This window comes from Myripristis murdjan, chromosome 8 (genome assembly GCF_902150065.1).
Source record: "Myripristis murdjan chromosome 8, fMyrMur1.1, whole genome shotgun sequence".
NCBI classification, from domain to species: domain Eukaryota; kingdom Metazoa; phylum Chordata; class Actinopteri; order Holocentriformes; family Holocentridae; genus Myripristis; species Myripristis murdjan.
This window is the reverse complement of record NC_043987.1, coordinates 11,219,068-11,232,667: the sequence shown is the minus strand read 5'-3', so window position 1 is coordinate 11,232,667 and position 13,600 is coordinate 11,219,068. Positions and strand designations below refer to the sequence as shown.

General features: G+C 43.0%; 1 protein-coding gene across 2 annotated transcripts; it reads left to right on the top strand.

Moving 5' to 3' along the window:
• The first annotated feature begins 386 nt into the window (after positions 1-386).
• Positions 387-13,600, top strand: evplb (envoplakin b). 2 transcript variants are annotated; one of them, XM_030058592.1, is made up of 22 exons: positions 387-517; positions 2,894-2,993; positions 3,163-3,317; positions 3,874-3,997; positions 4,631-4,762; positions 4,950-4,988; positions 5,300-5,461; positions 5,795-5,902; positions 6,006-6,101; positions 6,202-6,312; positions 6,799-6,945; positions 7,035-7,189; positions 7,348-7,445; positions 7,586-7,758; positions 7,866-8,044; positions 8,239-8,377; positions 8,515-8,708; positions 8,838-8,988; positions 9,129-9,212; positions 9,347-9,469; positions 9,605-9,697; positions 9,877-13,600. In XM_030058592.1, exons 1-22 carry the CDS (start codon positions 480-482, stop codon positions 13,366-13,368), a joined length of 6,093 nt encoding a protein of 2,030 aa, XP_029914452.1. In that variant the 5' UTR covers positions 387-479; the 3' UTR covers positions 13,369-13,600. The 2 variants fall into 2 exon arrangements, with proteins under 2 accessions (XP_029914452.1, XP_029914451.1); XM_030058591.1 differs by having other exon boundaries at positions 4,947-4,988.

Genomic DNA, 13,600 nt, shown 5'->3' with positions numbered 1-13,600 from the left:
AAACCAGCCCACTGTGCCCTATATCCATGCTGACTAATGCTTATGGAGTCAGAGAGCAATATCAAATCACTTATTCTTGGAAAATTTAAGGCATAATTAGGCAATACTTGTTATTACAATTTTTTTTTCTCACTAACCACACAACTAGGTAGAGAAAGTAAACCTATACAATCTTTGGAATGAAGACATCAAGGAGAATATCCAAGCATGTAAAGTGACAGTGAAAGGCTGTGCAAGTGCTCTGAGGCGGTGGGAACGTGGAACAGGTCTGCCCGGTCTGCCTGTCTGCTGCTTTTAATGACGACACACCTGCTGGTGTGGGAGGAGCCGAGACAGGTGGACACACCTAAACTGAGAGGAGATGCTACTAGAGACGGGGAGTGAGAACGAAGGGAAAGGAGAGAGGAGAGCGCGTGAGGAGTTGCAAGAGTCATTCTGGGGCTTCGATTTGCAAAAGCAGGCCCAAACAACTTCCCAGGATGGAGAAGAAGGAAGGCGCTCCTGTGAAGAGCAGCAAGTGAGTTTGACCAGCTTCTCGTGTGCCTGTGTCAGGTTTCTCTCTTGTCTTGTCTTTTCTCTATCTTTTCATCCTCTCCATTTCCTCCTGGAGGGCTGACATAAAATCTGCACATGTACTGCCAGCGTTGTACTGTGATCCCATGTATGTCCATTTGAGCTGGCACTGTTTTTCTGTTTTGTCTTTCTGATTCAAACCCACAACAGAGGCTAGACAAGGTGGGACAAAGTGCTGCAGGCAGAGTCAACTCCCAATGATTTGAGTACAAAAAAACTGCATGTGTTAAATACAAACATCCATCATCGGGAGGCTCTGCAGCATGAATGAACACAGTCTGATATGAAACGTCTCTTAATTCTCTCTTATTTGTCTTCATAATGACTCAAGAGATATTTTCAGGTTTAATGTCACAGTCCATTTTACTTCAATTTGCTCAACAATAATGGCTTCTTTCTACCTCGCTTAATGCCATCCTGCAACCACAACACTGTTTTAGTTGTTTCTTTGCTAAAAGGGTGTGACATCTGCATGTATTGATCCAGTAAAGTCACTTCTGGCAGCATGCACTAGGCAACTGGCTGACTAATAAGGTGAACAGTGTGTGCTAATAGGCATTAATCTTTCTGTGACACGCTAATCCAACAGAGAGAGTATATGGTAGATAGTATGTAGCCTGGTGTCAGAGCTATGTAGCAGAACCTGTGACAGTGCGGGACCTTTGCACTGACAATAATATTTTTCTACTCTTCCAGAAGGGTGGGTTGACTTGTGCTATCATGCTTAGAGGCTTTGGAATTGTGCAACATTAACCTTGCTCCTCTCAAACCGACTGAGCAAGTGTTTATTTCAGTTGCTTTCTGCTAGTAGTTGTCACCCTGGGGGACACGGACATTAACTAGCTCCTACATGGGTGTGCCGTGGAGCCAACGGGCTGAGATTGTGGCTTAAGACAGGAAGGGCAGAGGGAGCGGCAGCACAGGATCCCCTGCAGCTCCGTCTGTTGATGTAGAGCCACATACTGATGCTTAGGCTTTTGAATCCGTCAACTCTGGACTTTGACAGTGTAGTGTGTAGGTAACAGTTCATCTGCCAGATGCTTTCCACATTGTCTCTGATATTTGTGACATTATTTATGACCTGCAAACAAGTTATCAATGAGTGTGGCAGGAAAAGGTTAAAAGTATTTCCTGAGAATGACATAGAGCCCTCTGTGTTTATGTTACAGGATGTAGTTCTCATTTGGAGCAATATAATATGTGCAGGATTATTGTAGATCTGAGTCAATAAGTGATGAGGAGTGATGCAAATACATCACTCACTCTGATAAATACATGCACATAACGAGTGCCTACAACTGTCATTCCTGCACTAGAAATTAATTGCACCATTCATTAGATAAGACATGAATGGCATGTCACCTGCAGCTCAGCAGATCTGTCAGTGTCACACCCACAACATTCCTGACTGCTCGTGGGGGGTGTGGGCACAATCAGCCCCTTGGCTTCTCATCTTGGGTGTGTCTAGATAAATACTTGGCTTTCATATCACAGGGGAGTAGGAATGACCGAGCAAACACACGGAGAATACAAACAGGATTGTAAAGTGTTGATAATTACCTGTACATGACTGACAAGCCCATGTAGTAATAGTGCTGGGCAGGTGAAGGAAGCTTCTTTGTTCATTCTTTGAATCGGTTTCATGTTCACATTTAGCTCAAATGCTAAATTATGTTCCCTTTCTTTGTGCGCTCCTGGTGTCTAATTTAGATATCGGTTTTCAAATGTTGGTCATAAAGTTGTACTTAACAAGTCACAGCTTTTTATGGTAGTAAAAGCAATAGCACTATGGAAAACTTCAAAATGTTACTTAAGTAAAGCATAGAAGCATTAAGAGTGAAATGTGCTTAAGAAGAAAAAGTAGACATTGTGAAGAATGTTTTATATTCAGGGTGTTCAATTATTCATACAATAACCTATAAGAGGTTTTAATGCTGAAGGTCCAAATGCTGCCGGCTAATATCAGCTGTAACAGAGCATCATATTTTATGCTTTGCATGCAAAAGCTTATTCTGTATAGGAACTACTAAGTACAGCTGTTCAATAAATTCAGTGGAGACACAAAAAATGTCCCCTTGAAAGGTTGTGCATTAAAAGTAAAAAATCCCACAAAATGGAAGTACTCACCATGACTTCAAAAACTCAGTTAGGTACAGTACTTGTGTAAATGTGTTTAGTTAATTTCCACCTCTGCCGAGTCACACCTACATTTTGAAAACTCCTGCAGGTTTAGCAGGTTTATTGTTTCTGTGTTCACTGACTAGGAGAATTTTTTGTTTTGTTTTCATAACCATAATCTTTGCTGTCTATATGTGCACAGGAGCCAAGCCACAAGTCTGGCTGCGCTGGTTGCACGTATGCAAAAGAATGCAGACCAGGTAGAGAAGAATATACTGCAATCAGAGGATCTGATGGCAGTGGTAAGAAGTTCATGCAGATGCACACACATACACACATATACATATACACACATACACACACGCTGCACATCTAATGTGAAGTCAGAAGCTTTAAAATCAATTCAGAAACACCAAACTTGCTATTTGATAGATGCCCGTTACAACAGTCATCATTGCCTGTTTATTCCAGGATGCAGAAAATGACAGGAAGGGGAAGCCGCTGATCCACCAGACGGAGAACGCAGACAACCTGGCAGAAGCTGAGGGGCTGCTGAAAGACCTCTTCCTGGACGTGGACAAAGCCAAGAGGCTGCAGCACCCACAGGCAGCTGAAATAGAGAAAGAGTGAGTCCATTGTACAGGAGGCACAAGTGTCTAAAAACACACATACACACACACACACACACACACACACACATGTGCATGCGTGCACAGAGACACAGACACACCCAGCATTTGAATCTTCACATGCTGCTATGATATGCCAGCCCACAGGTGTTGCAAGGCTCTGCAGACATTGGGGGGTTTAGCCCAGTGAATCACTGAGCGCTGGCAACCATCTCCTGATACAATATGTGAAACAATACAGAGGCCACAATATGATACAGCACTGAGAGACAGAGCTCAGTGCTGTGAGGAAGCCATACCATGAGCCGAAACATCAGCCTCTTCAGCAAAGAATAAAGTCGATGCCTCTCTTTAATGTTGTGATGAAGCGCCCATGTTGTAAGTTCCTCTCGTCTTCATTAGGATACCAACTTTTTCAAAAAGGCCTTACGATGCCACTGTGCCAGCCACAATCAATATCCACTCTCTCTTTTTGTTATCTCCATCCTTTTTATCCACCACTGCCAGGTGTAATCCATACCATTTCTCTCATCTTGTTTTTCTGTTTTTTTAGTGTGAGGAACCTCCACGACCGCTGGGCTAAAGACTGTACCACCTTCCGGGACCTGTATGAGCAGGTCCAGGACTTGGTGCGGACTTCCAAGATTGACTGGGGTCCTTTACTGGATGAAAAAGAGGTCAGTTTGACAGAGCATCTACAAAGAAAGTTTCCTCTTATATCTAGTTCTTTAGTTATTCTGGTGATTCTGCTGTTATTTAGCTCTAAGGATGCTACTGTAGACCTAAAGAAAGAGGGATTTTAAAATGTATGGGGTTGTACAGAATGAAAAATGAGCCCAAGACTCAGTAGAAACGGTGCCTAACACAGATATATCCCTGTTTTGAGCCATGGTGATGCCAGTCCAGAGGTCCACCTCTGCCCAAGATCAACCTTTCTTGTTTTTTCATATGAATCATTTCATGTTATAACAATGAAACATCTCGTAATAACCTGAAGCCTTTCTCATTATAACAATATAAGTTACTTTTCATGTCACATTATAACGTGAAACGTTTCATCTTCTAACAAGATAAATAGTATAAACGTCAAAATATCTTGTTATAACATGAAAAATATCTTGTTATAACAATACATTTTATTCACGTTATAATGTGATACTGATCTGATCTGTGATACTGATCTGTTTTTCTGTTTCCTGCATGGCTGCAGTTATGCTTCAGTAGGTAACCAGTCAGTGTGGTCTCTCTGTGCTTGTGAGGCGTCAGGGGTTTAACTTTTTTGTTTTTTTCTGTTATGTTGTGCATTCCAGAAACAAATGAAGGCGGAGGAATACGGCCCTCAGATATCTGACGTAGAGAAGCAGATTGCATCCCACAACATCCTGCACCAGGAGATAGAGGCCTATAATGCCCAGCTAGACCCCAACAGTACCACCTCACAGGTAACAGCATCACACTACACACCACATGCATCGCAGTATGCATGCACGTAATGTATCACAATACAGTAGGCAAAACTGAGATAAACTGATTTCTTTTGGCTTTGTTGGTTTGGTTCCTTTTATTTTGGTTGGTCAAGTAGCAATGAACTGACCATAGTTTGATGCTTTTCCCCCTTTTTCTTAGGAGCAGTATACTATCATCAAGGAGAAATATGCTAAACTTTTGGTGAGTTGTTTTTGTATGTGTTGACAGTAAAACACCCTGATACGTAGTAATAATAATAATGATAAAGAATAAACTTTATTTATAGAGCAGTTTTCATAATATGTTACAAAGTGCATTCCAGAAAGAAAATATGTATAACAAAGCAGAAGCAGAGCATGAGAATGTAACCATAGTTAGGTCCTCTCTCTTTTCTATGATAGTTCAGGGTTGACTTACATGATCCATTTGCACCTGTCTCTTCATGGATGTGTGTATGTACATGCATACATGTGTACATGTGACCTGCATCTTGCATGCATGCCAATTTCCAGGAGAGCTCCCAGAAGAGGCGGAACTACCTGGCCTCTCTGTATGACTACCTCCAGAGCTGCAGTAAGGAGCTGGTCTTCCTGTCAGACCAACAGGAGAAGATCCTCCAGAGAGACTGGAGTGACCGCATGGTTGACCCCCCAGGGGTCCGCATGGCGTATGAGGTGGGTCGCAGGTCAGGTCAAGAAGTGGACATGTACCTGCAACAGATGGTCCTTTCATCACAGGAACTGATTTAATTTCACTTCCTATTGTATTGTCAGAGGAAGGTGTTGGGTGAGGACTCTTTTGATGAAGATTATTAAAAATTCCTCTGTCAGCTTGCCTTAAGCATACTCGTCTCAGGGCAGGTTGCACCAGCTTGGTATCCAACTGGTATAACCAGTGCAGTGGCTGTTAAGCTGTTGGGAGTATGTGAGACTGAAGACAGGAATACAGGTTAAATACTATGTCCCGCTTTCCACATCCCACTTCATGTTATTGTTGCTTTCATACAGAAATTCAAAAATAATGGACTGCTAACGCATGAGAGTGAGGTCAACCAGCTCCAGGAGGAGGGAGAGCATCACATTAAAATGAAACACCCTGGCAGCCCAACAATACTGGTACATTTGTGCAGTTCATACCAGCCATTAGAAATCCATCCCTCATAGCTATAAATCCTCTAATTCTTATATGTCTTGTTTTATTTGAATGGCATTTTTTCAGGCTCACAGAGATGCTGTGCTGGCTGAGTGGCAAAGCTTCCTCAACTTGTGCATCGCAAAGGAGACGCACTTGGACAACATTGAGGAGTACAGGAAGGTGAACCACAATAATCACTTCAATAATATTCTTGATCATGAATCTGCAAATTGTTGAGTTATCTCATTTTTAAACTCAAGTATTTTTTTCTTCAATACAGTTCCAGCTTGATGCAGAGACCTTGTCTGACTCACTGAAGAGACTCAGCTCCACTCTAGACCCAAAGTCTTTGGCCAACAAGAGCAATCCTGAGGTCCTGATGGCACTGGAGGTAGGACATTGCTCTCTACTTGCAGGGTTCCTGTGCATTGCAGTACTGGAAAGTCAAGAGTATGGCAATGCAGCCCCTAACCACTTGGGGCATGAATAAAGTATGTTAATCAGTCAATAAATTAATATATGAAGCAAGATTTCAAAAAAGACAAAGAAACAAAGCAAGACATAGGGAAAGTCTATAAAATGCTATTGATTTAAAAGTTTACATTGAATTAGTCAGCCTGTAATCCTCAGTTAAGAACAGTCAGATAGGCACTACTCATAGGCTTCACTCTGGCTCATCACAACCAGAGAGGCATTCAATGTAGCAAGGGACCAGATCTGGCCAATAAAATCTTAAAGTCAATTTTGCATGTGGTCACTAGTGGAGTTCAAAGACGCTAGTTCAAGTGTAATTCAACGTGCAAGACTTGGGGATATATCATCCATGACCTTTATTTAATTGAGGCTTAAAGTTTGTGTTGCTTTTGTCTTTATTCAGGGAGATGAACCAGCAGTAAAGCGGAATGAGGAGCGCCTGACTGCCCTCAAGGAGCTGAGCAAATCTGTTGTGCCGCTGAAGCTGCGGCGAATCCAGCCCACCCAGCCCACCACTGTACTGTCCCTGTGTGAGTGGACAGATGAAGAGGTAGGATGGCATCAGCTGTTTGGTTTATTTATTAGTCAGTTCATCAAACAGATGGTCAGTCAGGACTTATTCACTTGACTTTCCTTTAGGATGCAGTGAGACGTGGTGATGAGCTGAAACTTAAGTCCAACGCCGATAAAATGAACTGGGTGGTTGAGACCAGCAGCGGGAGGACCAAGACCCTGCCTGGGGCTTGTTTCCTGATCCCACCACCTGACAGTGAGGCCCAGGATAAAGTGGATAGGTACCAAACCAAAGAAAGCATATCACCTATGATTTCTTTCTCGATGATTTTATTTACCGGTATATGATAAAGCCTGCATTAAAATCCTAAACCTAAACCTGGGAAGATGGTTCACCTGTGATGAATTACTGTGACTTGGTGTGTCTTTGTGTGTTTAGTCTGGACAGAGAGCTGACAGACCTGAAGAGGCGCCGGTCTTCCCTGATGGCCTCCTTGAAAGGCCCCAGTGTGGAAGTAGTTCGTCCACAGAAAGCAGGTGAGGAGAAAATTAACAGGCTGTTTTTGCTAGACATTTTTTGTTCCCCCCTTTGATTAAGACAGTCAATGAATCATTGCTTGAATATATTGGGTCTGATCTGATTTCAGTGTGTAACTGTTGCCTTTGCACCTCCTCAGCTGCTGTGGCCAGTGCTCCAGAAGACCCTAGAGCTGCAGCGCTGGCCAGCGACCTAGACAAAATCAGTAAAGACCTGGACCAGAGTGAGAAGGAAATCACAGGCCGACTGAGGGCCCCACTGGACAACCGTAGCCCTACACAAGACCTGGCCCAGAGACTGAGAGAGCATGAGGTGATTCATGATTGTAATAATTCACTATTTCATCAACTTATTTATGCTCTAAATGTGTAGTGTGTACAGTGTTGTGATCAGATCAGTAACAATATGGTGCCCTCCAGAAAGCTGTGCTGACTGTGAGGAAGCTGGAAGCTGAAAAGGCTGCAGTCCAGAGAGAGATGGAGCCCATTCTTGCCAAGAAGCCTCTGGGGCCCACCGCCTCCACCCTGCCTGCCAAACTCAGTGCTGTTAACAAAAAGATTGATGACATCAACTCCCTTGCTGAGCTTTACAATAAAAAGTAAGGAGATGAGGATTGACTTACAGAACGGTTTATTATTATTTGCTCATGACACTTCTTGAAATGTTTGGAAAAAACACACTACATGTAAATTCTGATGTGGGCATGTGAGGTATGCTATTTTTTTCTTTTGAAAAATTATTTTAAATATTTCTCTTTGTTGTAATATGCTTTCTTTCTCTTCTTTTTAACAGAGCTACAGCCTCCATGTTCCTAGAGAAGCAGATCAAGAATGTGGAGGGTATTGTCTCTGGGTTTGAGGAGCAGCTTGCTAAGGATGGTGCGATCCCTGACACACCTAAAGCCCTCCAGACACGCAGTCAGCAATTACAGGTGGCGCACTATACCATGCATCTAATCAAATTTCAATCAATAAACTTAAAAGTGTCATAATAACATATTATGATGATTTCTGTTTCTGATTTCTGATTATTTCGGTTTCTTTATCTCATCATTCCCTATTTAATCAGGCTATTCGTAGAGATGTTGCATCAAAGAAGGATGAGATGCATAAATTGGGCAAGGATTTGGAGCTGACAGAGCAAGCATGCAGCTCCCTGCAGAAGGGCTTCCAGGAGTACTGCCCTGACATCCGCCGCCAGGAGACTGAGGTGAAGCACCTGAAGAATCGTTACAGTAACCTAAACAATCAACTGCAGGACAGGTGAGAACTTTTGATTTTTGTCAATGTAATTCACATGCTTTTGGTTATAGTAGTTGTTGTACCTTCAACCATTTATTCATTAGAATTGGATACATGGTATAATGATGAGTATCTAATCTATTCCTCTAGGTCTGCACTGATTCAAGAGGCAACAAACAAAAACCAAGGATTCGAGAGTGCTGTTCAGTCTCTGAACTTCTTCTTGGTTAATCTGCCCAACAATAAGATCAAACCCACTGATGGTGTGGCACAGATAACATCCAAGCAGAACATGCAGAAGGTGAATAAAAACATTTCTTTACACACACTAACAAACTATTATCCTCAACAACTATGAAGAAAACAATCATAAGCCTATTTTTGCACTTTAATGCCAGTTTGTCTTATTGGTTGTATTTGCTGAATTATATCCCTTCTTAGAAAGTGATGGAGGACATCAAGAGGAAATCAGATGAGGTAGACCGAGTTAAGGATCTGTCCTGTGACTTGCAGAATGTCCTGAATGTGAGTTCAGAGAGCATGATTACCTTGATTTATTATCTCATCCACAACTGAAATGCTTGTATTCACTTCACTCAAAAGCACTTTGTAAGAGAATCTTGCTGAATCATCCACTATTTAAATGTATTTTCTTTCAGGAGTATGAAACTAAGTCAAACATGTATCGTGGCACTCTGCATGATGATGATGATGATGATGATGATGAATCAGTGGCCAAGAGACGTCACACCTCAACTATGGCTGATGCTGTGCAGAGAAAAGTATGGGGAAAGCAGTCATCTTAAAGAAACTAAGAAGCAATTACAGAAATGATATAGTTTCATTTGCTAACTGAGATGTATTCATAATGTAGATTTTTAAGCTTACATTGATGTTTCCTTCTGCTTCTGTTGCAGGAAAGAGATCTTCTGAACCTGTTCTCAGAGGTTTCTGCTGAAAATGACCAGCTACTCAGTCAGCTGGGGGTGGCAAAGTACATCAAGGCCAAGGTATTATGTTATGCAGAAAATATTATGCCAGATAAGAATTACTCCTATCTGCTGCTTTATAATTAATTTCTTATCATTTACATTTAGATAATGTGCAAATACATAAAAAATGATATGCTTCATCCTTTCTATTGCAATCCTCTGACATCACCCTCTCTGCCTTCCATCCTTATGAGCAGAATGAAGATAAGGTTAGCCAGGTAGTGGTCAGTCAACAGCAGCAGTTGCAGAGCAAGAGAAAGAGCCTGGAGCAGACTGAAAGTCTGAAGAGAGAACTGAATGAGGAGATTGAAAGGCGCACACATGCTGAAAGTGACCTGGAGACTTACAGGAGGAGGTTCTTGTCTCTGAGGAGTAGGAGAGGTGTGGAGAGGTTGGAGGAGAAGGAAGTGGTGCAGTACTACCGCGACCCCAAACTGGAGCGTGAACTGGAGTCCTTGAAGAACAAGGTCCAAGATGAGTCTGTGAAGAGGTCAGGAACCCGTTCAGAGATAGAGCTTATCAACGAGAAGATTATCAAACTGGAGACACAGCTGACCAGAGTTGAACCTAAATTGGTGACCAAGGTACTGACAGAATATGAGAGAGACCCCCAGCTCGACAAAGAAGCCTCCAGGATAAGAGATGAGATGCACAGAATAAGGAAGGAACTCACAACAAGAGATACAGAGACAGTCCATGTGAAAACCGAGCTAACAGTTTTGGCACAGCAGGCACCAAAAATCAAGCAGAGGGTGGTTCAGAAGGAAGTAGTGAGGCTCGAAAAGGATCCTGAGATGCTGAAAGCTGTCCTCACATTCCAGAATAAAATTGCAGAAGAGGGATCTCGATGCAAGACACTCAACGATGAGATTTTCAGCACAAGGAGTAAAATAAACACATTAGAGAGGGTCATTCCCACCATCCAGCCCAAGGTTGTCACCAAGGTTGTGAAGAAAGTGCAAGAAGATCCAGAACTGGTGGAGGAGTCAAGGAAACTACACTTCTCCTTGGAGGAAGAGAAAGATGAAATTGTTATCTTGAAGAAGGACCTGATGACCCTTCAGCTACGTTATGGAGAGGTTGAGAGGCTGAAGCCTAAAGTGGAGGTCAATGAGAAAATACATGAACTTTACAGAATTGACCCTGAGACAGAGGTAGAGCTTGTACGGCTGAGGAAAGACCTGCAAGACTCCACCCGACACCATACAGACCTGGAGAAAGAAATCAACGTAGTGGTAGAAAATCTCAATACACTGCGTTCCCAGAAACCCAAAGTTGAATACAAAGAGGTGACTCAGGAGGTCATCAAAGAAGAGAAAAGCCCAGAAATCATGAGAGAATTACAGAGGCTGAACAACCAGCTTTCCCGACTGCAGGTCAACTATGATTCCATTCTAGAGCTGCTGAGCCGCCTACGTAAAGAGAGAGATGAGTGGAAAGCTGAAAAATCCAAGGTGGAGACAAAACTGGTAAATAAAGAGCTCATCAAATATGAGAATGACCCTCTGCTCGAAAAAGAGGCTGACAGACTGAGGAGAGATGTGAGAGAGGAGATTCAGAATCGGCGCTTGGTGGAGGAATCTGTCTTTGACCTTCAAAACAAATACATTATCCTTGAAAGACAGAAGCCAGAAGAAAGGATCATAACACAGGAAGTGGTACGTCTGCAGAAGGACCCCAAACAGATCCTGGAGCATGATAAGTTGAACACAAGCTTGGATGATGAAGTTAAAGCCCGTAGAAAACTGGAATTAGAGGTTAGACAGCTCAGAGCCTTGGTTCAAGAAAAAGAGAGTGCTTTGGCACAGATGGATGATCGTCAGAAGAAGATCCTAGTAGAGACAGAACTTAGGACCATCAAATCTCGTATTTTTGAACTGGAGAATGCTCCACCACCCATTGAAGAGAAGATTGTCATTGAGGAGGTCCTCAAAGTGGAGAGGGACCCCAAGCTGGAAAAATTAACTGATGATTTACGTGTCAACCTGGAGGCTGAGGGTACCAATATCAGTCGCCTAGAAAGAGAAATCCGTAACCTCAAGATCAGGTTGGACATTCTGCAGAAAGAGAAGTCTGTTGAAAAGGTTGTTTACAGAGAAGTTGTTCGTGTGGAGAAAGACCCAGCAGTAGAGGCTGAGAGGGATCATCTCAGAGAACTAGTGATGCAGGAGAGAAATCTCAGGAGGGACCAGGAGGACAACATTCAAAATATCAACTCTAAAATGACCCGTCTGCACACGTCTAAGTCTGTCTCTTCTCAGGAAGAAACAACTCTCATTCTTAATCGAGATGGTCTGCAGAGAGAGAAGGATGATCTTCTCAGAGAGCTCAAAACACTAGAGTCTGAACGACAGAACATTAACTTAACTTTCCAGCAACAGTCTAAGTTGATGAGTGAGAGAAACCAGCTGACCCGGCAGAGGAGTCTCAAGATGGAGTCTGAGATCCAACGTTTGGAGAGAGATATCCTGAAAGAAAAAGACAAAATACACCAAAAGGAAGTCTTAATCATTGAGCTACAGAACAACTTGAAGAAAGAGGATCACTCTGAAACTCACACCAGAGAGACAAACATCTCCACTAAGATAACCATTCTGGATCCAGAGACTGGTAAAGACATGGCTCCCTATGATGCCTACTTGCAGGGGCTAATTGACCGCAACCAGTACATTCACCTGCAGGAGTTGGAATGTGACTGGGAGGAAATCACTTCAATGGGTCCCGATGGGGAGACATCAATTCTGCAGGATCGCAAGAGTGGGAAGCAGTTCTCTGTCAAGGATGCTCTGAACAGTGGTCGCTTGACCCAGTATGACTTAATGCGCTATAAGGAGGGGAAAATGCCCATCTCTGAATTTGCCCTCCTGGTTGCTGGAGAAATCAAAAAGCCCCATATTCCTCCAGTGATAACTCCAAGATCTCCCATTAAAGCCACTCCAACTTCTCCATTGAACTCCATGCCAAGTTCACTGAGGACCTCCTACCCAAACCTCAACTCTCAAAATAGCAGCAGTTTGACCAACTTGACTGTTTCAACGGGTGAGGAGTTCTACCCCATCTCTGGTATTTTTGACAATACCACTGAAAGCCGCATGTCCGTGAGAAGCGCCCTGACCCGCAAACTCATCGATGCTGACACAGCTCTGAAGCTTCTTGAGGCACAGGCAGCAACAGGTGGCATTGTTGACCTTAACAGAAAGGACAAACTGTCCGTTCACAAGGCGGTGGAGCAGGGTCTCATTGACTCAGGCCACATGTATAAGCTTCTGAATGCACAGAAGGCCTTCACTGGCGTAGAGGATCCTGTCACCAAGGAGCGTCTCTCAGTGGGACAGGCAGCAGAGAAAGGCTGGATTCCTCAAGATAGTGCCATGAGGTACATGGAAGCACAGTATCTGACTGGAGGACTGGTGGATCCCTCCAGAGCTGGGCGCCTCAGCATCCCAGATGCTATAGCTGACAAGTTGATTGACAGCACAACAGCTAAAGACCTGCAGGATGAGTCTAACCACACAAAAGAACTGGTGGATCCCATCACTAAAGAGAAGATAACATACAAGCAGGCAATGGATCGTTGTAAGAAGGATAAGACCACAGGGCTCTTGCTGCTTCCTGCAGCCTCCACTGATTCCAGAAATGCTCCATCATACTCAAACTATCGCTTCAATTCCTCTCTGAGCCAAGTCTAGGTGTGCAGTTTAAGAAATAGCACATCATTTACATCTTCATAGCCTTTTTTCTTATGAAACTGTGCATGTATATCTGTTCTTTTTCAATACTATTTCAGGAACTGCTAGGAATGCAATAAACATTAGAGGGTAATGTTTGTACAGTAATGCTTTATTGGTTTTTCAGTATTCTTGGGCTTAAAGGCAATTCAAACACCATTTGATATGTGCTCATTAAACTGCTCGAGCCTTA

Bases quoted from the DNA above. Each gene is read 5' to 3' on its own strand.
- evplb (XM_030058591.1), top strand. From the start codon at position 480: ATGGAGAAGAAGGAAGGCGCTCCTGTGAAGAGCAGCAA. The intron at 2,994-3,162 runs GTAAGAAGTTCA...TGTTTATTCCAG, and splicing joins CAGAGGATCTGATGGCAGTG to GATGCAGAAAATGACAGGAA. The intron at 4,989-5,299 runs GTGAGTTGTTTT...GCCAATTTCCAG, and splicing joins AGAAATATGCTAAACTTTTG to GAGAGCTCCCAGAAGAGGCG.